Source organism: Natator depressus, chromosome 1, assembly GCF_965152275.1.
Source record: "Natator depressus isolate rNatDep1 chromosome 1, rNatDep2.hap1, whole genome shotgun sequence".
NCBI lineage: Eukaryota > Metazoa > Chordata > Testudines > Cheloniidae > Natator > Natator depressus.
This window is the reverse complement of record NC_134234.1, coordinates 276287374-276311716: the sequence shown is the minus strand read 5'-3', so window position 1 is coordinate 276311716 and position 24343 is coordinate 276287374. Positions and strand designations below refer to the sequence as shown.

Below are 24343 nucleotides of genomic sequence, written 5' to 3'. Positions count from 1 at the left end.
AGAATACAAGTTTTACCAAAGACTGTATGTAGCATCTCTTATAGAAAACAGTTTGTGGTACTTTATAAGGAAGGGCAGACAAGAAAGAGCAATAAAAGTTCAACAAAGCAATTTAAGTAGAGTATAAAAAGCGTATAAAGTTGATAAAACGATGCTGAAGTGTTAACATGAGAACGTTACCAATCTCTTCTACAGCATTTTTCACAAATAGATGTCAAAGCACTTTACAAAGGAGGCCAGTATCATACTCCCCATGTAAGTAGGAAGCACACAGCACAAGCATTTTAATTGACTAGCTACAGTAAGGGGAGTATAGAAAACTATAACAGTGAACAGGAAAGAGATGGGGGCTGTAGCTAAGCAAGAGTCTGCTATTTATGCTGAATGGGAGAACTGGACTCGAGGACAGCTGAGAGCAATACACAGGGAAAAACAGCTCAAGGAAGTGTGGTTATCAAAAGCTCAAATCAAAATTGGTTGACCTGTAACTGAGAACTTGGGCTGTTTGAGCTAAAACAGTACACAATAATGAAAAACAGAAAAAGAATACTACTCCATGTCTAAATCCAAACTGCATAGGGATTTTAGATGGATTGAATGTAATTACCCAAATACAGGACACCAAAGTTAAACATCTGTTTTTGCAAAAATCGCCATGTGGCTTTTAATGACCACAAGTGGACAACATGATAATTTGTTTTATGACAGTATATATGGCAACATGTTGTTTTCTATACTTCATTCTCTAACAATCTACAATGTGTTTCAAAAAGCATTTCAGCAACACAGTTTTCTCTTTGCTTTTATCCTGCAGTGAAGTTATGTTAAATTTGATATTTCCATGGCAACAAATATGGAAATCAAGTTTTAACTTAATTGCAGAATCATGTTGAAAGAGATAATGGGTTGAAAAAGATTCTTGTTTGAATGAGAAGTCTTTGATGACACCAATATTAAGAGTATTTTTATTAATACTTTATAAAAGGCTAACAAATTACAGATGTTGCTGACAGGAATAGCGTGTGTTATAAATGATTATAAACACATCAGTAGAACGTATTATAGATCATTTATAAGGAGCCTACTGAACTTTTGGACATAATTAATTATTGACTAAAACACCAAAGATTTATTAATCCTTTATAAAAGAATGCTGAACATAAAGTCTGGTCAAAACCACAATAATACATAACTCAAAAGGTTCACAGAAAACCTACTTAGCCAAGAAGCTAAAATTTACAGGCTATGTGTACATACAAGAGACAGTGCCGTGGTGGGAAGTTTAGAATGCCTCCATTTCTGAAAGAAGTTGGGGGGGAAAAGGAAATAAAGGACATCCTGTATATACCACCAGACCCAGGGTGGACTGATTTAAAACAAAACGATTTAAATCAGCAAACACAAAACATTGGTTTAAATCATCAATTTTAATCATATTTTGCATTTGTACTTTTTAGTTATTGTCCTAAAGAAAGGCTGATTGCCACTGGTTGGGAACCATTAACACATGTTGATTTGCAACTAAATATAGCCCTTTTATGGTATTTACTTTTGCTAATCAAGAGGATACACTATGGACATGTCGACATGTACAGCACTGCAGCAGCAGCAATTACCCCTGGGGAATTCCACACCACTGCATGTGTGCAGAATTCATGTCCCCCGCAGATTTCTATGCTTCTCCGCAGAAAAGTGACTTTCTGACAGGGATGCAAAGGGAAGCTGCAAGAGCAGTCACGCACCACTCCCTAGCAGCGCAGGTACAACGTTTCAGGCATCCAGAGCAGACAGTGGAGAGGTAAATCACCAAGGGGCTGGAGATACCCCAGCCAGTGGCTCCTACCATGAGCCAGGATCAGCTGCTAACTCCTGGCTGGGCTGGAGGCAGGAAGGGACAGGACCTTCCTCTTCCCCTGCAAGGAGTGGCTGGGCTGTGTCAGACCCGCCACCAGAAACCTCCCCAAGCTACAGGAAACTCAGCATCCTCCCCTGCTTCCTGCCCCCATCACTCCTCAGCTGTGGCGGGAGGGGGACTATACGGAAAGCTGCTTCCCCATCCACCCAATCCCTGTACATCCAGACCTCCCATGCCAAGGCACCCCTGCCAAGCCTCATCCGGTAATCCAGAACTCCCCTAGCCCTCCATACCCAAACCCCACCCCCTGCATCTGGAGCCCCCTGCACCCAGACCACCCCCCCCACTGAGCTACCTGCACTCAACCCCCCACCCTGATGCACCACCCCCTGCACCACCCTGAGCCCCACATCCAGACCCCCATGCTGACCACCAACTAGCTGCACCCAGAGGCCCCCCCCGCCCCCCAAGCCCCACTTCCCCAGGACCGAGACCTCTCTGCTGATCCCCAACAACCTTCACCTGGAAGCCCCTGCAGAGTCCCATTGCCCCTGTACCTGGAACCCCCCAATGAACCTCTGTGCATCCAGACCCCCCCCACCGAGCTGCCTGCACCCAGATTGTCCCACAAAGAATTCCTCTCACCCAACACCTGAATCTTCCCTCCCCTGCACTGAGCCCCTCATACTTGGATCCTGCCTGGTTGAGCCAACCTGCCCCACACCTGGTGCAGAGGGGGATGGCCCCAGGGTGTTTCTGGGGCAGGCCCAAGCCTTGTGCTGTGTCAGGGTCGGGTGCAGCCTCTCCGCTGAGTCCGTGTTCTGGGGGTGGGGGGGGGGGCTGCGGGGTGATCTTCCACCTTCGTGCAGTCAGTTGCCTGTGCTCCCCATTGCCATGCTGGAGCTTCTACATTGATTTATTGACAAATAAAACTTGCAGAATTTTAAAATACTTTGCGCAGAATTTTTAATGCCCTCAGGAGTAATCAATGCAGTTGCATTGCTGCAGCGCGCCTGGTGAAGATGCTCTACTTTGGCAGGAGAGAGCCCTCCTGTTGTCATAATAAAGCCACCTCCCCAAGCGACAGAAGCTATGTCACTTGGAGAAGCTAGCCACACCAGCGCTTATGTTGATGTAACTTATGTTTCTCAGGGGGTGGCTTATTCACACCTCTTAGTGACATAAATTCTGCCGATGTAGAGGCTATGTCTACACTACATCTATATCCATTTATTTAAGCAATTATATAATTTAACTTTTTACTAAATTAAATTTTTACTTGTGGTTTGTGGCAAGCTCTATTTGGATGGAAATTCAAATTCAATTTCAAATGCACAAACAGTGTTGTAATCTTTTTTATTAAATAAAACTACCTTAAATGTGTTGAATACTTAAGAAAAAAGTTTATCAAAACATGTTTTACATTTAGAACTAATGGATTTATTAAACAAAGGAAGTAGTATCTATAGTTAGTGAACTGAACTGATTGTTTCTGGTCACCTGTCCTTCAAGATTTTAGAAATAGTTCATCTACCAGAAAAGACTACTGCTTTCAAAAGCTGGTCTAGTATTGCAACCAACTCTGGTTCCAAGTGCTTAAGAACTGACTTCTAAGACCTTGATTAAAACTGGGCAGCAAACATGTACTTCTTAACATTATTAAAATCATTTAAATTAAATATACAAAAATAGACTATAAATAAGTTTAGGTCCTTAACATAGCTTGCCAATTCCAACTTGAAAGTAAAAAAAAGATTTTTTTAAAAAAATAATACAAGTCTTCTTTAAAAAAAATTTAAATAAACAAACCCAAATAAAAAATCCATTTTTATTTATTTGTAAATCATTTATTTTTATCCACCTCACCCAAACCCTGTCAACATCTTCTGGTTCTCCTCCACCTGCAGCAGCAGCTTTATCTAGGTAGCACTTGATGAATACTGAGCTTCTCCTCTCACACCCCATCCCCATGAAGGGGTTGCCCATATTCACTTCTCTTCCTGGTAAGAAGGGGAGCAGAAGTTGGTCAGTTATCCTCTCTCCCAACATGAGAGGTATAATCCCTGCACAGCTCCTTGCTCTACCAAAACACATAGGTGCTTTGCTCATTGCCTAACTCTTCTTAGTTTAAGCCATTTTTTTTGCTGCCTCTGCTTTCCACATTTGTCTCTATTGTTTTCATTCAAGTTTCCTTCCTTTGCCTTCACAGCATCTTTCATCGAAAAGTTATCCTAATCATTTTTCCAGGACAGCACCTCATCTTTCTTGCCATTTTTCTTGCTTCTTCAACACTTTTGGTATGTTTCCCATTTTGTCTTGCCCCAGACTTATCTTGATCAATTTCAATATCTGGGTGGGGCAGAGCCAGGGTTAGGTGCACTAAGCAGGTAAATTCCAGAGTACCTGGAGCAGGGGTGGGGGCTTAATGAAAAATTCTGAATACTGCTCTTCAATTTATGCCAAGGTTGGGGTGTGGGGGCAAAGATTCAGAAAGGAAAAGAAAAGAGGAGGGACAACGACTGGAGTTGGTAAATCTAGAAACAAAGGGATTATGGGAGAGAAGGGTAGGGACAATGGTATAAAAAAACAATCAGCAGAAATTTAAAATATCTGAGTTTTAAGTTGTAAAATGCATAGCATGATGGTATCACTGGACTGTGTAGGGGTTTGAAGGTGTGCTGCTATACCCAGTTCCTACTAGGGTAAGTATCTATATTCCCAGAGCAGGTTCCACCCTGGGAGCTCCTGCAATACCTCTCAAGCCTATGTGGATAAGGAACATGCTCATGAATATCAGTCCTGGATCCAGTAAAATTCTGGATAATTCACAGTAAATAAGATATCTGAGGGGTTATCAAATATATATATGCCATCATGTGCCAGAAATGCCCCTCCGCCATGTACATTGGCCAAACTGGACAATTGCTACGCAAAAGAATAAATGGACACAAATCAGACATCAAGAATTATAACATTCAAAAACCAATCAGAGAACACTTAACCTCCCTGGTCAGTCAATTTCAGACCTAAAAGTCGCAATTCTCCAACAAAAAAACCCTTCAAAAACAGACTTTAACAAGAAACTGTAGAATTGGAATTAATTTGCAAACTGAACACCATTAAATTAGGCTTGAATAAAGACTGGGAGTAGATGGGTCATTTCCCAAAGTAAAATTTATTTCCCCATGCTAATTTTTCCCTACTGTTACTCACACCTTCTTGTCAACTGTTTGAAATGGGCCATCCTGATTATCACTACAGAAGTTTATTTTTCTCCTGCTGATAACAGCCCACCTTAATTGATTAGTATCATTACAGTTGGTATGACAACACCCATTTTTTCACGTTCTCTGTGTATACAGCTCTTCCGTATTTTCCACTGCATGCATCCAATGAAGTGGGTTTTAGCCACAGAAGCTTATGCCCATATAAATTTGTTAGTCTCTAAGAGTATGTCTACACTATGAAATTAGGTCGAATTTATAGAAGTCAACTTTTGGAAAGCAATTTTGTGTGTCCCCACTAAGCGCATTAAGTTGGCGGAGTGCGTCCTCGGTACCAAGGCTAGCGTCGACTTTCGGAGCGTTGCACTGTGGGTAGCTATCCCACAGTTCCCACAGTCTCCGCCACCCATTGGAATTCTGGGTTAAGCGCCCAATGCCTGATGGGCAAAAACATTGTTGCGAGTAGTTTTGGGTACAAGCTTTCAGTCGCTCCTCCCTCCGTGAAAGCAACGGCAGACAATCGTTTCGTGCCTTTTTTCCATGCGGGTGCCATACTGCTTTAAGCAGATAGGACTGCTAACCGTCATCATTGAACCACCGTTTCCGCTGCCACTCTGCTCTCCTGCTCTTGTCTTGATAGCGAATTTCTCCATGTTGTCTCTCATGGACTCCCGCTTCCACTGCAACTCATTTTGTTTGCTGATACAGACTAACATGGCTACCACTCTGATACCAGATACTACAGGGATAGATCAATATAACAATTTACATACAGATTTAAAATATCTGCAAGAAAGACGCTTTCACAATTCTTCCTTCACTAAACCATTAAATATATATGCAAGAGTTTATAAAATTATTTGTTTTTATTGAGAGTTCACTATTAACCCGAAGTCTGAAAGAAAGTAAAACACAAAAAAAGAATTTGTAGTTTGTAATAGTCTGTGTGTAAAGTGCTTGGCAATCTTCTGGAGGAAAGGCACAATATTATTATATTATTGATCTAAGCTTCCTGTTCTTGCCTTATAATTATTAGACTAGTAAAATTTCATCTCTGTACAGATTTATAGTCATGGGAACACTAACATGACTAGTCCTGTGGGACAGGAACCACTCCTATGGGCTCACTCCCCAAACCAACCCCTCCCCACAGCCCCCTCTGCATCGAGCCAGGAGAAATGTATGTTTGCCTTGGCCAGGGCCCAGTGATGGGCTAATCCAGCCCTGGATGGGGCAGCCCATTTGGAACCTTCCCATGACCCACTGGAGGTCAGGACCCACTGTTTAGAAAATGACCAATGCAAGTAGTTAAGGCAAAAGTCTATTTCACGACAGACTCTGAAAGTAATGACATTTGGAAAAGTGTAAATACCACCATTAGTTCCATTGTAAAGACCAAAAATAATGTAGATACTTAATGCACTGCATGACATTGTAACATTTATGAAACTTGAGTTGCCTTCAAAAAAGTCAAAGATGTTTTCCCATTGGTTCTGAAAATAAATAAAAAAGTAGCACCCTCATTAAAATAGGAGTGCTCCCTGATGCAACACACTTTATTTAAATTAAATAATTTAAACAGATTCTTGTTAATTTAGGCTTTAACACAGCTTGTCATAATTTCAAATTTAATTTTAAAGCAGTTTTAAAATAAATAAATTTAATTCAAATAAAACTGATTTAAATAAAAACAATTTAAAAATTATTAATTTTTATTCACTTTTCCTTCAGTGTATGATACAGTTCATCCATTTTTGTTTCATTCTTAATCTATGTGCTTGTTTTTCCACCTTTGTTTATTTGACTCTTGACTATTTGGTTGTTAATATTCTTTTGGCAGCAACAGTTGTAATCCTTTTACTATTACCTATAGTAGGCAGCTTATGATGTTTGTCTGATTCCTTATTTTGGCACTAGGAATTATTTTTAAAATCTTAAAGAACAGTGCTAATATCTGGTCAGTTTTACTTTGTTTTGTTTACAAAGAATAGATATACAAATAATTTATCCTCCTATCTGGAAGAGACTTGTCTAACTAAGCTTCTGTTTACATTACACTTTCTTTCCTGGTGATAATACTAATGCAGGCATGGTACTTAAGTTTCATTATTCATTGCACACTTGCCCCTTTTACAACTACATGCCAAAGCCCTTATCCTGCAAACACTGATGCACAAGATAAACTTTTTGTACTGAGTAATCCCTGTGTGCAAAGTGAGTTCACCTGTGTGTAAAGTTACTCATTCATGTTTGCTAGATAGGAGTCCAAGAACTCTTCCCAACAAAAACAGAAGGGTCCCAGTGACAGTGAGGGAGGAACTACATAATTTAAAAAAAAAAAAAAAAAAAACTTCCCATACAGGCCTGTATTTTTACTGCTCAAGGTTAGTCTTATATACATGGAGATTAAAGCAACTGCAGATTAAACATGGACTGACAACTGTTTTTTGCTGACTAGGATAAAGAATTTTAGACATTTGTTGGTACACCTAACAAACTTCTGTACCTCACATGAGAGTACAGGCTACAGAGGACTGAAGACTGAAAGCTTTGAACATTATTTATGATACAAGTGTACCAAACAGGACAGAGTAACTTTACATGATCAAATTTCCACAGTCAAACACAAGAAAAAGGGTGAGAATCAGAAAAATGTGCCAATTTATATAAAACATCCTGTGTTACAACTGGCACCAAAATGGGAGATCAACTTTTCACATCCTAGAACAGGAAGAAGATATACTTAGAGACACTTCAAATACATATCCCCAGTATATGTACAGAAAGTAAATTGTAAACATGTTTTAGATTACCTTAAATGGAATTTCCTCTTTGCTTTTGTTTTCAAAACTCAATCTTGAGTGCAGAGGAGGTAAAATAAACCAAACCAAACCCACTGCTTCTCAGACATGTAAAATACTTTCTCCAAATGGCCCATAGATGGTGATGTGGTGCCTCTCAGCTCAACAACATTTGATAATTTACAAATGCTTGTAAACTTTACCTCAGGTAGGCTAACAATTCAAAAATTGTTAATACAAAGGACAGATTCATAAATTATTGGCTAAATGCTTTAAACTTTATTCAGAAAAAAGTTTTATATAGTAGTTTTTAAGTAGATACAAAATATTATGCTGCTCGGCAAGCATTTTATGAAAATGCCATTGAAATGCTGAATCACTGTTTCAGAGCACACTAGCAATATAAAAACATGTTTTATGGGTACACTATGCAAAAAAACTTTCGTTCATGTAATAAATGTTTCTATATATAAACATAGTAGTCGTATGCATATAAACAAATTTGAGTCAAACATTGCATTTAACTGAAATACTCCCTAATAGAATACATACACATCTATAATTATAATTTACATTGAAAGATCTCTATTTGACAGAGGGGTATATAATTATGATCTCACTATTATATATTGCAGAATCATGGTGGTAATAGGGCATCTTTGACCACCTACCTCATCTGGCCTCTGCCCACCAATTCACCTCCACAGCACTTACTCTAAGTGCTGTGGAGGTGAATTGGTGGGCAGAGGCCAGATGAGGTAGGTGGTCAAAGATGCCCTAATATATAATAGTGAGATGATCTCTATTTGACGGAGCGGTGTATACTTACCTTTCAATGTAAATGATAATTATAGGTATGTATGTATGCTATGTATTTCTTCTCTCCAACAAAATATAGATATTTTGCCTTGCATAGTTACTCCTGCCCAAGGGCTCAGGAATAGGCAAGATTTGGTTCTGGTCAGTGACAGCTTTTCTGTATGAGAATGTCATAGTCACAGTTCAGGGCACCTGTATTCCCCCTCCATGGTCCAGCAGAGTACCAAACTTTTAGGTTTCTGGCTCCAAAGTGGTCACCCCTCTTTGGCAGAGAATCATGCCTATCTCCCTCTTGAATGTGGTTTTCTAGACTGCACAGTTTCCTGACTAGATGGAGAGTTCCCCCAGCAAGTAAGACTGCCTAAAGCAGGCCTGCTTTGGAAAGAAAATTAAGGAAACAAGATTATCCCATTCTTTTTCAAATTCATGTCCTATGACACTCACAATGGGATCTGTACATCAATAAAATTAATCTGGATCACTATGAAAATCTCCTTTGTGAACATACACTTAGAGTAGATGTGGATTTTTAGCTTTAAATGCTAGAAGGAATACATTTCCTCAGTCACATTTAGATTCTTCTTTTTGTTCTGGGCTCAAATTTTAGCTTTTTATTTGGGATTAGTCTTGTTGATTAAGTAATAGAAAAGTTCCATAGCATTTGAGAATTATTCAGATTTTTCTTGGGTGGTTCCTATTTAACATAGTTGAAATCAACTCAGATTGATACTGCAATAGTAGTGCGACCAGCCTATACTCTGTCATGTATATATGAAACATACTTCCATCCCACAGTTTATTTACCTTTGTGAATTTAGTGCCTCTCTGTGAAGTCCCTTTTTGTGTAAGATGTGTGCTGTATTTTGATCCAAGTCCCCAGCACAAGTTTCAATATACTTATAGGAATCGAACGCAAATGCAGACACAAAAAATAGTAGTTGGGGAAAGCTGACTAGTTACATGGCGCAAACTCTTTCCTGGTCTACCGCTGGCTCTGCTGTGGTTCACTGCAGATAGGAGCATGGAATCTTGCACAAGTAACTGGAAAAAAGGAGGATGTGCCAACCTGTTAACTGTACTAGACAGTCAAGAGAGTCAATTAAGGCAGGAATCAAGAATCAAGACCTTGGCTAGAAAGAAGCCCATATATCCACCAAATCTGGATCCAAGGGAATGACTCAGAAAACTGAAGTCTGCAATGCAGTGCTTAAAGTGTGCCAGTCGCAGATCCAGGAAAAACACCAGTATATCAGTTCACATCCAGAAGTTTCCTTACCACCATAAGGATTAGAAACTTTATTGTTGTTGTTGTTTTATATTAAAGTTTGCCTTATCACTTTCTTCAGAATTTAATCAGAGAGGTGCCAATCAGGAATCCCAGAAACACAGGATAAAAATGTCCCTTAATTGAGTATGAAAAATGTTTTAAACACTTCAGGATAGAAATTAATAATTACACCATAACATATAAAAGCAACGACTACACCAGAAACTAGTAATCTTTCTTATGTTCTGTTTAATATACACAAGCTAGATGAAGAACTAATGTTCTTGGTCTCCAACAAACAGAGAAATTTAAAAGTTATGTTAACTATACCATGACAGAGCCATGCCATCAGTTTTGCTATTACTAGCATGGGTCTCCAAGAGCTAACTTCATGCATTTGAACAAAGAGCCTTGTCCCATCATATAAAAGCTAGTGGAGGGGTGATTTCTCAAATAGCACTGGGGGTTATGTCAATGACAAGAGAAGGTTGGTTTTATTCTACGATTTAATAAATAATATTATAAGGTATACTAGGTCCTACCTCAGCACAGAGGGAGGAGAGACAATAGGACTAGATGTCTCTAGAGGTACCTTCCAGCCCTGTATTTCTATTATTACTTTTTAATATTTTTTAAATTAGGTATGTATTATGTTTCCTTGCTCAGCTGAGGGTGAGGGACCATAAAAAGCTAAGGAATGTGGATGGGGAGATTCTCTTCCAACAGGAATGCAGGTTTACACAGAAGGGCATCCTTCATGGGCCGAGCTTATTTGAGGTACACCATAGCTACCAATATCTGTTACTGCTGCCCAGAGCTAGTGAATGGATCGACTATACATTTTTAATAGGAAGAGTCTGAAATTGGGCTCTCTCCACGGCAGTCCAATTTCATATTTTGTATTAAAATATAAACAAACTACCCTCATTGTTCCATCCCCCCGCCAGTAGCCATTATTTGTTGGCTCCCTAAGGCATCAATAAATATACATGCTTCCCTGCCTTGTGAAGCTGGATGCCTCAGAAAGCTTTCAATACATGTCATATCTGAGATAGAGTGTAAATGTTTTGTGTTTATGAATACAGTATGCATATTGAAATTATCACTAATCTAAGTTATTAAATTGTAAAATTAGTATCAAACTATATCGTTAACAGGAACTAATATTTACTGACACAAAGCTAAGCACCATCAGAGGAGTGAAGTTCTGGAATAGCCTTCCAAGGGAAGCAGTGGGAGCAGAAGACCAATCTGACTTCAAGATTAAACTCGATAAGTTTATGGAGGAGATGGTATGATGTGATAACATGATTTTGGCAATTAATTGATCTTTAACTATTCATGGTAAATAGGCCCAATGGTCTGTGATGGAATGTTAGATGGGGTGGGATCTGAGTTACTACAGAGAATTCTTTCCTGGGTATCTGACTGGTGAATCTTGCCCACATGCTCAGGGTTCAGCTGATCGCCATATTTGGGGTCGGGAAGGAATTTTCCTCCAGGGCAGATTGGAAGTGGCCCTGGAGGTTTTTCACCTTCCTCTGTAGCATGGGGCACAGGTCACTTGCTGGAGGATTCTCTGCACCTTGAAGTCTTTAAACCATGATTTGAGGACTTCAATAGCTCAGACATAGATGAGAAGTTTATTGCAGGACTGGGTGGGTGAGATTCTGTGGCCTTCATTGTGCAGGAGGTCAGACTAGATGATCATAATGGTCCCTTCTGACCTTAATATCTATGAGTCTATGAGTGACTGGAAAATATGTAATACATATGTATAAGAATGCTTGTATAAGAAACTCAAAATGGTTTCTTATTTTATCTTTTGATTTTAATTTTGGTATTTTCCAAATTGAGTGTGATTATTCACATTTCAGTGTAGTATTAAGGACAATGAAGATGGCATTTTAGTGAAGTTAAATGTATCAAAAAACAGCTTCACAGAAGATTATGAAGAGGCACAAACTGAAGACAACTCACTTCATATCTCCTTCAAGACTTTTTTTTTAAATTGTATTCTACCAAATTAAGTGAAAAAGAGAAGGTTTTTGTACAATATGCCAGCAAACTATCAATTTACTTTGGTGTCCCTTTACATGCGAAGCAGAGTCCAAATCATACAGTTAAAATTTGGTTACTACAAAATGTTTGATCCAAGATTCTAGAAATATAACTACATACTAGTACCTAGATGACCTCTTCCCTTCAATGTCATGTCATCCTATTGACCAGTAAATGACAGTACCTGGTTTGGACAATAGGCAGATTCAACCATAACCATTTAATCCTGACAGAACTTGGGTTACTGCATAGTTTATTGTGACTTGAGATTATTTAGATAACACCTTGAAGCTAAAGGTGTACAATATCCCCTAGGTGGGCATGTATAATTCAGTGTTACGGAGAACCATACACTAGAATGAGTGAAAGTAACCTTTAAAAACAAAAAGGAAAAAACTGCCCATGACTTTGGGGGGGGGGGGGGAGAGGAGGAGAGAGTGTGTGTGTGTGGGGGGGGGCTGCGCACGTGTGTGTGTCCCCTATCTGATTTTGTGTGGAAAAAACCATGTATTTCAGCCTCCATTTTGAGTGTCACCTTGATTATATACTTCTCTAACTGTCAAGTTAGACTGCATCATTCCTCGTGTTTGGGAGGGAAAGGTGGGACTGGCACCTAGGTATCTGATCCTTAGAGGGTCATCGACTATTGAATAGCCTTACCCTAGTGGGACAAGGGAGGTTAGCAACAGTCATTAACTTAACAACCCTCTGCCAGCAATTCCACTCCAGGGCTGGCACATGGAAAATCCTAGCATAAGAAGAGAAGTAGGAAAAAGATGTCACAACCTGCTTTTAAAAGGGACAGGCTCTCTAGCAAAAAGACACCTTCCAAAATGAGAAAGCTAAGCAGGAGGCGTGGGGGAGCAGAAACGGCACTGACCAGCTGAAGGACACTGCCCAAAATCCAGAAGACTCAGCAGTGGTGAGACCACTGGAGGGAGGAGTCTGCATTCAGGTGTGTGTTAGTTTTTCATGTATCAGTAAACCTCTGGCGCTTTTCTATGAATAAAACGTTTGGGTTTAAGATGACCCTTTCCAAAAAGCCTGTACATTCTTTACGTTAACTATAATAATGGTCCCCAAAAGAGTTAAATGGTAAACTGGCATGCCCATGCTGATGGACCTTTGGGGAGAACATGCGTAGGTACTGGGAAGACTTGGGAGGTTGAGCACTGGTCTTGGGACCTACAGCAGTTGTGTGACAGGGCCCATATGCCAAAAAATGGTATCAGAATGGAAGTCTATGCCCCAGGACTGTGCCTGAGAGGTCAGAACAAGCGACAATGTCTGGACACTGCTCAGAGCCAGTTGGACACTCAAAAGCATATGGGATAAAAAGACTGGATCCAGTACAGCAGCCTGTACTGGCTCCACAAGGGTGAACTTAGACAGGGCTGTAACAATGCCTTGGAGGTAATGTTTAGCAGTATATATGGTTCACTGTAATTCTTTTAAAAATAAAAACCACTAAAAATGTCTTTCAAACATTATTTTTTAAAAATACATTCCCATAAAGCATACTTCGGTTTAAAAGATAATACTAGACTTCCACATTCAACATTACCTTGTCTATTTACTTCATTTTGAAGCAGCTCTTCCATTGCCTCTTCCTCAGCAATATCTAATGGAGTGTCTCCTTCACTATTAACAGCTCCTACATGTGCTCCTTGACTAATTAAATACCTATAAAAGAAGAAAAAAAGAGTTGGAAGCTAAACAAAACATAAGGTGAGCATCAGGTTAATAAAGTTGGGTACAGTGAAGGAGTAACAAAAGCTGTTAGAACCTGGGACCATGCACAGCAACTAAATATTTTATATTACACACACATACATATACAGTAAGAATAAAGACCACAGGTTTACCTACAAGTGTTAGCTATTTAGGGCAGCATTTCAGATAATATGTATCTTATTAGTATATGGTGCCAATCTCTGTAGTTAGCCACTGAAAAAATTCAGTCATATACTGATAGATCTCTTCAGGGCTTGGGTGCACAAAGTGTCCAATGGTAAATGAAAGGTTTTCCTGAAGAACATAGGAGCCTGAGACATCAATAATTGCAGGATTTAAGTTTTCAGATTAAGAAAGTTGACATTCCTAGTACTTATGATTGCAAAGATAACATTTGGAAGGTTGATACATTATTCTTTGCCGATTTGGGAAGAATAATGTCTCCAGTGCCTTCAATTCTGCTCCTAACTTAGCCAAGCAGCAGAAAAAGTTAACCAGACTGCTTAGTTTCACTCTCGCTATTCACAGTTCTTTAAGCAGCAATGAAACTTATGTCAATTTCACACTGCAAGTGCTGATGGGGAAAAACTATGAACAACAGAAGAAGGGAGGGAAGACAACTACTGAAGACCTCTTTTTAACTCCCTTCACCTTTCAGCTGCCAAGAGGATGCAGCAGAAATAGCATACTGAAGGCCTGTCCCCTTGCAGCAATCACAAAGCTCTGGCAGCGGTAAAATATTCGGTTTCCATTACAACATCTAGAGGGAGCAAGGCTTCAAATTTAGAGACATACTAGCCACAGTTGCATATTAGACATGGCACTCCCAAGCAAGGTACAGATTCACATACTGGCAAAAATCCGACCACCTTCCTGTGCAGCAGCACAAGGTGAAGAAGTTATTGTGCATTTCACCAGAGGGCTGACCCCAGTTCTTGCTAGTAGGGCCCATTACATCATTAGATATATATGCGCATGCACACCCATACACCCTTGTCTAGGTAGGCTGAGCATTCCAGCGGTTTGGTGTCTAATATGATTCAATATGAAAATGTTTTATTTTAAAACTAGGGTAGGCACTGAGACCTGGCATGAACAATCCAAATCAGGAGGAATTTATTTCTGGTTTTGGAATATCAGATAGATAGGTTCCAACAAAGAGCCATAAGAAAGACATTTTAACAGTTAGAACTTGATTAACTCCCTTATCTCTATTAAACTAGAAGTCTATGAAGTTTTTGGAACCTAGAAGCCCAATGTATATTCTACTGATGTCAAAGTACCCAATCAATAGTGACTGAAGCATCAGCACCACTCCAGATTGCAACCTTACAAATTTCTAACCATGAGGTTACTACCTCTCTTATGGATTTATTTTGTTACGGTAGTACTCAGGGGTCCAAATCCCAGGCACTATACACAAAGATGGTTCTTGCCTCAAAGAGCTTACAACTTAAGAATGAGCCACAAATCTCTTCAGCATAAGCCTTCCATATATTACACATACACACTCCCTTTTGTGATGGATAGAGACAAATATAATCTGCTTTCTTAAGCAGTACCTTGTTTCCTGCCATATTACATATATGAAATATACAACCTGTGGTAACTGCAGATGCGCAGCAATTTTTATTTTGGGTCCTGAATGCAGCTTGTGAAACATAATTTTAGGCATCAACTTTTTTTAAAAAATGGGCTATTAGCAAGACCTGCATATAAACTGGGGCAGTACTCCTCCAGAGGTGGTCTTTGATCTAATTGCTAACCTGCCCAGGAAATCTCTTAGTGAATTTACATCCTGACTATTTTTGGCTGAAATGTCCTACCCATCCTTTAAGGCTCAAGCTCCTTACCAGAGCATACATCACTACCAAACATGCATGTACGTTATTCTTTTTGCCATTTTATCCAGATTGCGACAACATAAGATACACTCACTGCAACAACTGAAATTACGGCTAATGAAAGCAGGTCTTATGCACAACAGAAAAAAAATAGCCTTCAAGGTTTCATCATTTCTCTCTAAGGACATGTAACAATCCCTCTCCTGTTTTTGAAGATTGCTCTTCAGTGGAGAAGTCTATCCACCAGTATTAAAATCCCACTGACTGAAATGTTAGCATCCTATGATTTCTTTTCCACTTTTCTTAATTTTTGCCTTTTGCAACATACCATCTTCTTATCCATGGCTATAAAGATTACTATTACTCTTATGATTTCTCTACATAAGAAGTGTAAAAAAGGACTTTGTTCACTTGCCTAAATAAAAAGCAGTCTTCCTTGCTAAAATGTCTGGAGGATGGAATTGTTAACCACACCTCCAAAAAGGGGTGGAGTTAGGGAATACACGGACAAGAAAAAGCAGAACTGGCTTGTCTGGCTGTGGATTCTGTTAACATCTTGTGGATGCCAATGGAAGGACTATTTTTAGTGACTTTTCTAGCTGCATAGTTAATTAGTACCCTTAGTATAGTGCTAGTTAGATTTAGTGTTAGTTAGCTGTAGTTTAAACATTTCCCTGGTGATGCCCTCACTGGGGTTTAAACATTGTCTGTTGTGTGTGGGAGCAATCCCCAAAAGTGATCCCCACACATGGTGCTTGCTGTGCTTAGGTGAAGCTCATGTTAAGAAGCAGCGTTTGCGTCCATTTGGTGAACAATCTGCAAATCAGATAGTGAGGGATCTTCGTCTTAGGTAGCACTTGCTCAAACAGGCCACGTGGCCTGCTTCAGCACGGATGCCCTCATCAGATCGGAGGTCACCCTCAGGTTCTGAGCGTTACTATTTCATGCTCTGGTGCAGGAGCCTCTCTGAAGAGATGGAGGAGCGAGGTAAGAACCACAGAGCTCCAACACCAGCCATGGGAAGTAAGAAGGAACTGAGGGACTTTGGGGCACTGTTGCCTCATATAGCTGGGGAGAAGCTATGGGCCACAAGGCGCAATCAGCACCCCACTACAGATATTGCTAGGCAAACTCCTCCAGCCCCAGTACACTTGGCACACACACCACCCCCACCCCCAAGTGGAATACACAGATGTATTTACTCACAGAAAAACCTGCTAATGCTTGAGGCGGAATAGAATACCACTTCTCTGTATGAAGGTATTTTGGCTCTGCAGCACTGACAGGAAGAAAAATGTGACTGGCTTCAATGAAAATTAAGGAGCGTCAAGTTCTGTCCGTCATATTCCAGAAAGCAATGGGAAGTTTTCACAGTGACTTTCATGGTAAGTTGCACTTCCAGCTAAATATGAATTTAACGAATTTTAATAATGTGGTTCCAATCTCGTCAATTTGTGCACATGAATGGGAGATCTGTTGCAAGACAATACGTGACAAACGTACTTCATATTGACCACTGTAGTTTAGTTTGACTTAGGAAAATACTTCATAGCACATACTATATGTTTGCAGTGTTTCTGAAGCGGTGTTGGTCCCAGGATCCGAGAAAGACTAGGTGGGTGAGGTAATGTCTTTTATTGGACCAACTTCTGTTGGTGGAAGGGACAAGCTATCGAGCTTCACAGAGCTCTTCCTGAGGTCTGAAAAAGGTAACCACAGTGTCTAAGCCGGTGGGGATGGACCGTTAAGCATGGGGGTTCACACTTCGCAGGACATCGCTTAAAATGAAGTGGGCATTAAGGCTAACAGGTAGTAGGGCATCACAAATTGTTGTAATGAGCCATGAAACCAGTCTGTTAAGCCCATGATTTTTCATGTCCACCAGTGTCATAACTTTAAGTTCCCATTAATTTAGGTTGGCTTTTAAGGTGTTGTGCAGGTTTCTTTGGAGGACAAGGATTGCGAGATCCTGTGTGGAATGACTGCTTTGTGAAAAATGTTCAACCACAAGTAATATGGTGTTTTTTAAACAATTTTATGGGAGAGTTCATTCAAAAGCATAGTGATTGGTTTCACCCACATAGGTGTTGCCGGGACATCTGATGCACACCACGTGTTGCTGAAAGGCAGTAAGACACATGGATCTTGAAAGGTGTGTGTGTGTAGTTGGGGGTGGGGGGAGTGGAAGAAACTGATCATCGTAGCAGTGGTGCCATGTCCACAGATATTTTCACAAAGTGATCACTCCATATCTCATCTTTCAGTCCTCATCCTCAAGAGTGCCAGCACAACTCTTAAAAAGATGAGCCCGGGAACTTAAATTCATAACTCTGCTGGACACTGAACCATGAACTTAGACACTCTGGTTACCTTCTCCAGACCTGAAGAAGAGCTGTGTGAAACTAGAAAGCTTGTCCCTTGCATCAATGGAAGTTGGCCCAATAAGATATTACCTCATCTACCTTGTCTCAGTACATACTATATACAGAAATACATTTTGTAAAAATAAAATATTACTGTGAGAACACCTATAAGAATTTTTGCTCTATATCTTTGCTGAGAAGTGTGGAAATCACTATTGTTCTGTAAATTATGACGTGTGTAGAACAGTGAGATTTTGCTTTAATAATAATGGCACAACTTAAAGTTTGTATTTCTATGCAAATTATTTGTCACAAGTGCAATGGTATTTGCTGAAAAGTGCATTCCATTTGTGAAAGTTACTGGAGTCGAAGCTCTAGAAAGTACTCCATAAATCTATACCACACTATAAGTATGTACAAGTTCTCACTTCCAACTTATTTTCCAAGCTTAAAAAAAATGCTGCGAGGATTAGATAAATTTTAATTGTTGACACTGAAAAAATAGATAACATTTGTTACTTCAATATATCTTTCTTATAGGGACAGAAATGACATCTGGAATCATCCGGGTAGGGTCTAACAGCTTATAAAAAAGATGGCACATGCCAAGTCACTTTGTTATATTACTTCCAAAAGTTGCTGGAAAGGAAGGAAGGGAAGAGAGATTTACCCATAACTTATTTATTCTTTTTAAATCTTGTTAATCCAACATCGTGAAAGTATTTGGGGAAAGGAAAACACCATTGTACAGTTCCAATAAAATGACAGGAACCTTTGATACCATGTCCAAGCAGTTTGTTTTCAGCAGGCAAGCTCTGAGGTAGTGGAAAAGTAAACATTCAATATACAGTGGAATCCAACTATTACAAGCAAGTCTTTTCAGATTTTTTAAACTCTTTCAAAGCTTTTGGACAAAGGACTCAAAACAAGTTAATTTTTTTAAATCACCAAACTTATCATGGGATTGGACAAACTAGCTATGCACCATATTGTATTTAATTTTTTTAGAAGTGTTATTAAACAGAGTACCCTCTACAGAGATAAAGGATACATTTTTGGAGATCTGCACATTCCATTAGAGATTTCTCTAGAGATACACGTTTAAAAAAAGTAACAGAAGTGAAACAGCAGTCTGGTCACTGCCAAGGCTATCTTTGGACCAAGAGGTTTCAAGTTTGGATACTTCAGGTTTGAAAATCATTCTTAAATGCACAACTATGTGGACTCAAAATTGTGAGTGCAAAGAATTGCAGGTGGAATACTGTGGGTAAAAGGAAAGCCATGTCCTCCCCCCTCTCAAAAAAATCAGACCCTCTCTTGTCCAGATGTTTCTAAACACTACTGTAACCTGACCTTAGATTATGCATCAGTTATATTGATTACGTAAGAATCCCCAGTTATCACTTTGAGGGTTGACAGGTTCTTGCCCAAAGATCAGGCCCAGTATTTAAATCATTCTATAGTTGGGAACCTTGATGTGCACAGTTGCAACACTTACAATATAGCTATATTTAAAAATATAGTTTATTAATAGATTTAGCAGAGTCACAAACACCCCAATTTAGTAAAATAGATAGAGATGCTACAGAATGTACATCTACACACCCATATACTCTCACACCACCCCTTGTAGAACAAACTGAAATGTTAGCCATAGTCTTCCTCATCACTATCAGCTTCCCCTTCACCACCCGTGGCCATCATTCTGGCAGCTCCCAAGGGCTACATCTCTCTCTCCTACTGCCCCTAGGCTGGGATGCCATTTTTATAATATGTTATACTGATGCCATTATGTTTGATGCATATTCAGTAGGGAATTGTTTCCCTTCTCCTTATTTGTATTTACTCACCTCACTAACACTGAAGTTTTTTTTTTCCCGATAGGTTAGTACAGGGGTCGGCAACCTTTCGAAGTGGGGTGCCAAGTCTTCATTTATACACTCTAATTTAAGGTTTTGCGTGCCAGTAATACATTTTAATGGTTTTTAGAAGGTCTCACTCTATAAGTCTATATTATGTAACTAAACTATTGTTGTATGTAAAGTAAACAAAGTTTTTAAAATGTTTAAGAAGCTTCATTTAAAATTAAATTAAAATGCAGATCTTATCAGTTTAGTGGAGTGGTTCTTAACCTGGGGTGTACACACCCTGTAGGGGTGCGAGATGCCCTTTCGGGGGTGCGAAACATGCGATATTTTTTTAGAAGGTAAATCATCAAAAACACAAATTAAGCACAGACAAGTACAACTACTTTGTTTCATCAAACCTATGTATTTATTAATATTGTACATTTAACAATTACTGTAATATACAAAGGTTTTAAGTTTTCAAGTTTTTAAGCTAATTGTAGTGTAATTTTTGATAAGGGGTGAGAACATATTTTGAGAACTCCAGACCATCAGCAGGCTGAGCGGGGCCAGGTGTAGTGTATTAAATTGCTCCCCATAGGAATGTGCTACTTACGGTGTAATACTTACAGCTGCCAGTCCTGATGCTCTGAGTGGCATGGTAAAGGGATGGGGAACAGGGGTGGTTGGATAGGCGTGGGAGTCCCGGGGGGCCTGTCAGGGGTCGGGGGTGTGGATAGGGGTCAGGGCAGTCAGGGGACTGGGGGGCTTGGATGGGTAGAGGGTTCTGAGGGGGGCAGTCAGGAGGTAGGGGGTGGTCAGGGGACAAGGAGCGGGGGGGGGGGGGTTTGAATGGGTCAGCAGTTATGAGGGGGGCAGTCAAGAGGCAGGAAGTGAGCCAGCTGTTTGGGGAGGCACAACCTTCCCTACCCTAGTGTAGTATATTAAATTTCTACCCGTAGGAATGTGCAACTTATGGTGTACTACTTACGGCTGCCAGTCCTGGTGCTCTGCAAGTAGCACATTCCTATGGGGGGAAATGTAATACACTACACCAGCGGACAGAACCCCAGACTGGTGACAGGCTAAGCGGCTCAGCCCGCTGCCAGCCTGGAGTTCCGTTCACCCAGGCCGGCAGCGGGCTGAGTGGGGGCGGTAGCCGGGACTCCGGCTGGCAGCAGCATGCCAGTAAAAATTGGCTCGCGTGCTGCCTTTAGTTGCCGACCCCTGAGTTAGTATATGAATTATCTCAATTTACTATATTAGTCAATTCGTTACCCTTTTGTGGTTAGATATCACATTTGTTATTTCTGTCCTAACTGGTTATTTCAGTTCTTCCCAAGTTCTAAGTTGTGGTGTACTGTTAAGTTTAAAAGGGGATAACTTAGGAAAGCCCCCGTACCAACCTGCTTTAACACATCCTCTATGTTAAAGGTCACAGTCATACATAGACCTTATGCTTTAGCTCCATTTATCCAGGTGAAAGGTCCCAGACATATGTATGCTAACTTGCTGAAGCTAATGTCTTACAGGATACAGGCCTGTAGGTTTCTGGCATTACTGCTGAATATAATGGAAAGCAATAAATATAATGAAGGCAAGCTAGCCCACTGGGCTCCAGTAGCAGTGAACATAATAAAGCAAACTAGCCTACTGGGCTACACTACATGGCTTGGCCGATACTGAAGAAAGAAGTTGCCTTGAAATCCCATTCTTTTGGGGAGGTAAAACTTGGTTTGTGGCCCACATATTTTAGGAACCCTACTCTGTGTATATCCTTCAACAGCTCTTACATACAGAATTTAGACTAAAGTTTGCAGGTCCTGTCTTGAAAAATAAGAAAGCAACTCTCCCCTTATATTACCATTTAGAAACCCTGACACTTTCACCCATTTATGGGAAATACTTTAAAAAAACCTTGTCTGATAAAAACATGAAATTTTTAATAATTCAGAGTCCAGATTAATTCTCCTATAAGATAAATGCCACATTTTGTTTACTATAAGTCCCAGTTTCAACAGGTCTGAAGGCCTATATTTTACCTCAGGGCTTTGCTTAAAAGCTCTGCCTCAGGATCTTCATGTGATGCAGCGAAAACTATTGCAGAACTCTATTAATATTAAGCTAATCTCTACAATATACTGGGACATGGTTTGTGACCAGAGACGGAGGGGGCTTCCTTTGAAACACAGATTACTGAAATAGTGAATTTAAGGGCTTAGAGGGAGACTGCTTCAGAATCTGGCACGATGCCCAAGCTCTAATCTACTTTAGGCATAAAGAATTACTTTGTTGTACACAACTTCGACATCATGATTTAAGATTTTATCAATATTACTTAAAAGGATGGCAGTAGAAAGATGGGCATGTACCTTCATTGTGGTTCTGCTAGAATACTTAGTTTTGGAACCAGGTTTACAAGGTCATTAGGGAGATAACTGGATGGTTGATGCTGCTGAATCTGATATTTATTAGGATGGAGACTGAAAAAACGTGTCACCAACTGGGAGAAGTGGCAGGACAAATTGTTCTTAAATTCAGAAAAGACCTCTCCCAGAAGTCTGGACCAAGATTTAACAAGTGAAAAATAAGAGGACTGCCATATGCAATAGTCAGCGTTCTGTAACTACAGTGAAGTTGAGGATGCCTCCTGGAAGGTTTCTTTGTATACAAACCCACGAGCAGCCCTCAGGATGTAAATTTAGGCTATGCACTTTTGTTTGGTTATTTAAGTAGCGTGTAGGATCAATGTGTCATTTTCGGTCAGTTATAGGCAATGTTATTTTTGAACCAAGTTTCTTTAAGAACTTATCAAGTCTATGTGACAAGCTTAATATTGAAAACTATATTATTCTAGTGCAGGAAGTTTTTTTAAATAAGGGTAACATACTTTTCTAAGCATGCTCAAGAAGAGATTCATCAATTTAACACTTCCTTACATATTTCTCTTTGTGGTAGAGACTACACATAAGAAATCTGAGCTCAAAATCAATTTTGTGGAAAAAATTATTACTGGAAGTCTATATGAAGTTAAGACTGGAAAAACTATCTTCATGACAGCTGTGACGTCAGTTACGGGCAGAGGAACTAAGAAGTGTAGTGTGCTGCTTAGTTTTCAGGATTAAAGAATAAATTATTCTTTCAAATCTTTGTTTATACACCACTAACTATGTTTTTAAACAGCTTTTAGAATCATACAAGTTCTATGGTTTTGTTTAAATAAAATCCCTGCGGTTCACCTTTAAAGTATACTTTGCAAATCCCTTCATTTATTAACACAGGACACCAAGGGGAATTCAGCTAAAATATCTGTCTACACAATTAAGTTTCTTTTTATCACATTTAAAAAACTGAGTTTGAGTACTTAATATTAAGGTCAAAGTATTCTAAAACATTATAATAGCTTATCAAATGACCCTTTTACTGTTCACTTTTCCTGGGGTTCATACTTTAAGAAGATAGAAGTCACCACAACAGGATTTTAATGAACATAAAACTAACATTCAATGGGAATTCTGCCATTGATTACACTGGAAATAGGATTGAGCCCAAAAAACTCTTAGATTTTCCCTTTAATTTAAAACTATTAGGAATTCTGGAAGGCAGGCAAATCTGCAATTAAGTGAAAACTATCAAGAAACATACCATACACTTATGAAAATTAATATTTGTACTCTTATGTAATACTTTTCACCCACAAATCCCAAAGCACTAAAGTATGAAATAAAAGAACTAGCATTTTCATACCTATCCACAATATTTTTAAGGGTTTAAGGCAAAGAATTTAGTCCCCTGGGGAGCAAAGAACCAAAAACAACCTCACCTCACCCCCCCCAAAAATATGAAGCCAAAAAAGTTGGACCATATTAATCTAATCTCAAAGTACTCTAGGCTCTTTTTTGTAAATAACCTTTACTTTAAGGTTATTTCTTTGTTTTTAATGCTATAAAATTAAATGATAAACAAATGTACCCCGCATGACACAGATTTTTAGGCTCCTTTTAAGAAGGTTTCTCTGAAAAAGCCAGTTTTAAAATAGCAATCCAATTACTTTTACCCATAATATTAAATCAATAAATTTGAAACTTAATTTTTAATTCAGCCCAATAATGAAACAGGTATATTCCACAACAATGAAGTCACTACACATCTCAAATCTATTTCATTCTAAACATATATCTATGAATGTCACAATATAGTCTTCAGATCTATATTAAAAAAATTTGATTTTGTTTCAACAATTGTATTGATGTGGGAGGGTTTTGCTCTTTTTCCCCCCTTTAATTGCATTTCACAATACAGGTAAATGAATGAGGATTTTGAAGTGGCTCAAGAATACCTAGTCTTTTAAAGAAATCTTTCATGCAGAGGAAAATCCAGTATAGCTTGTCTGCAGTGTAAATACATTGTTTCAGAGAGTAAGACAGCTTCCATCAGCCTCACCTATGTGGATCAGGAAAGTGATTAATAGATCTAATGGAGAATGGCAAAGGTAGAATAGAGAAATGGAGGTAGAATAGCAGAAAAG

General features: G+C 39.4%; 1 protein-coding gene across 4 annotated transcripts in view; it reads right to left on the bottom strand.

Annotated features, from left to right (window-relative positions):
* PPP1R12A (protein phosphatase 1 regulatory subunit 12A) overlaps positions 1 to 24343 on the bottom strand; it is a 206193-nt gene that overhangs the window by 85230 nt on the left and 96620 nt on the right. For all 4 annotated transcript variants that reach the window (XM_074941978.1, XM_074941979.1, XM_074941976.1 and 1 more), the window contains exon 3: positions 13592 to 13710. In XM_074941978.1, coding sequence (XP_074798079.1) covers positions 13592 to 13710 — 119 coding nt within the window. The remainder of the gene's footprint in view (positions 1 to 13591; positions 13711 to 24343) is intronic.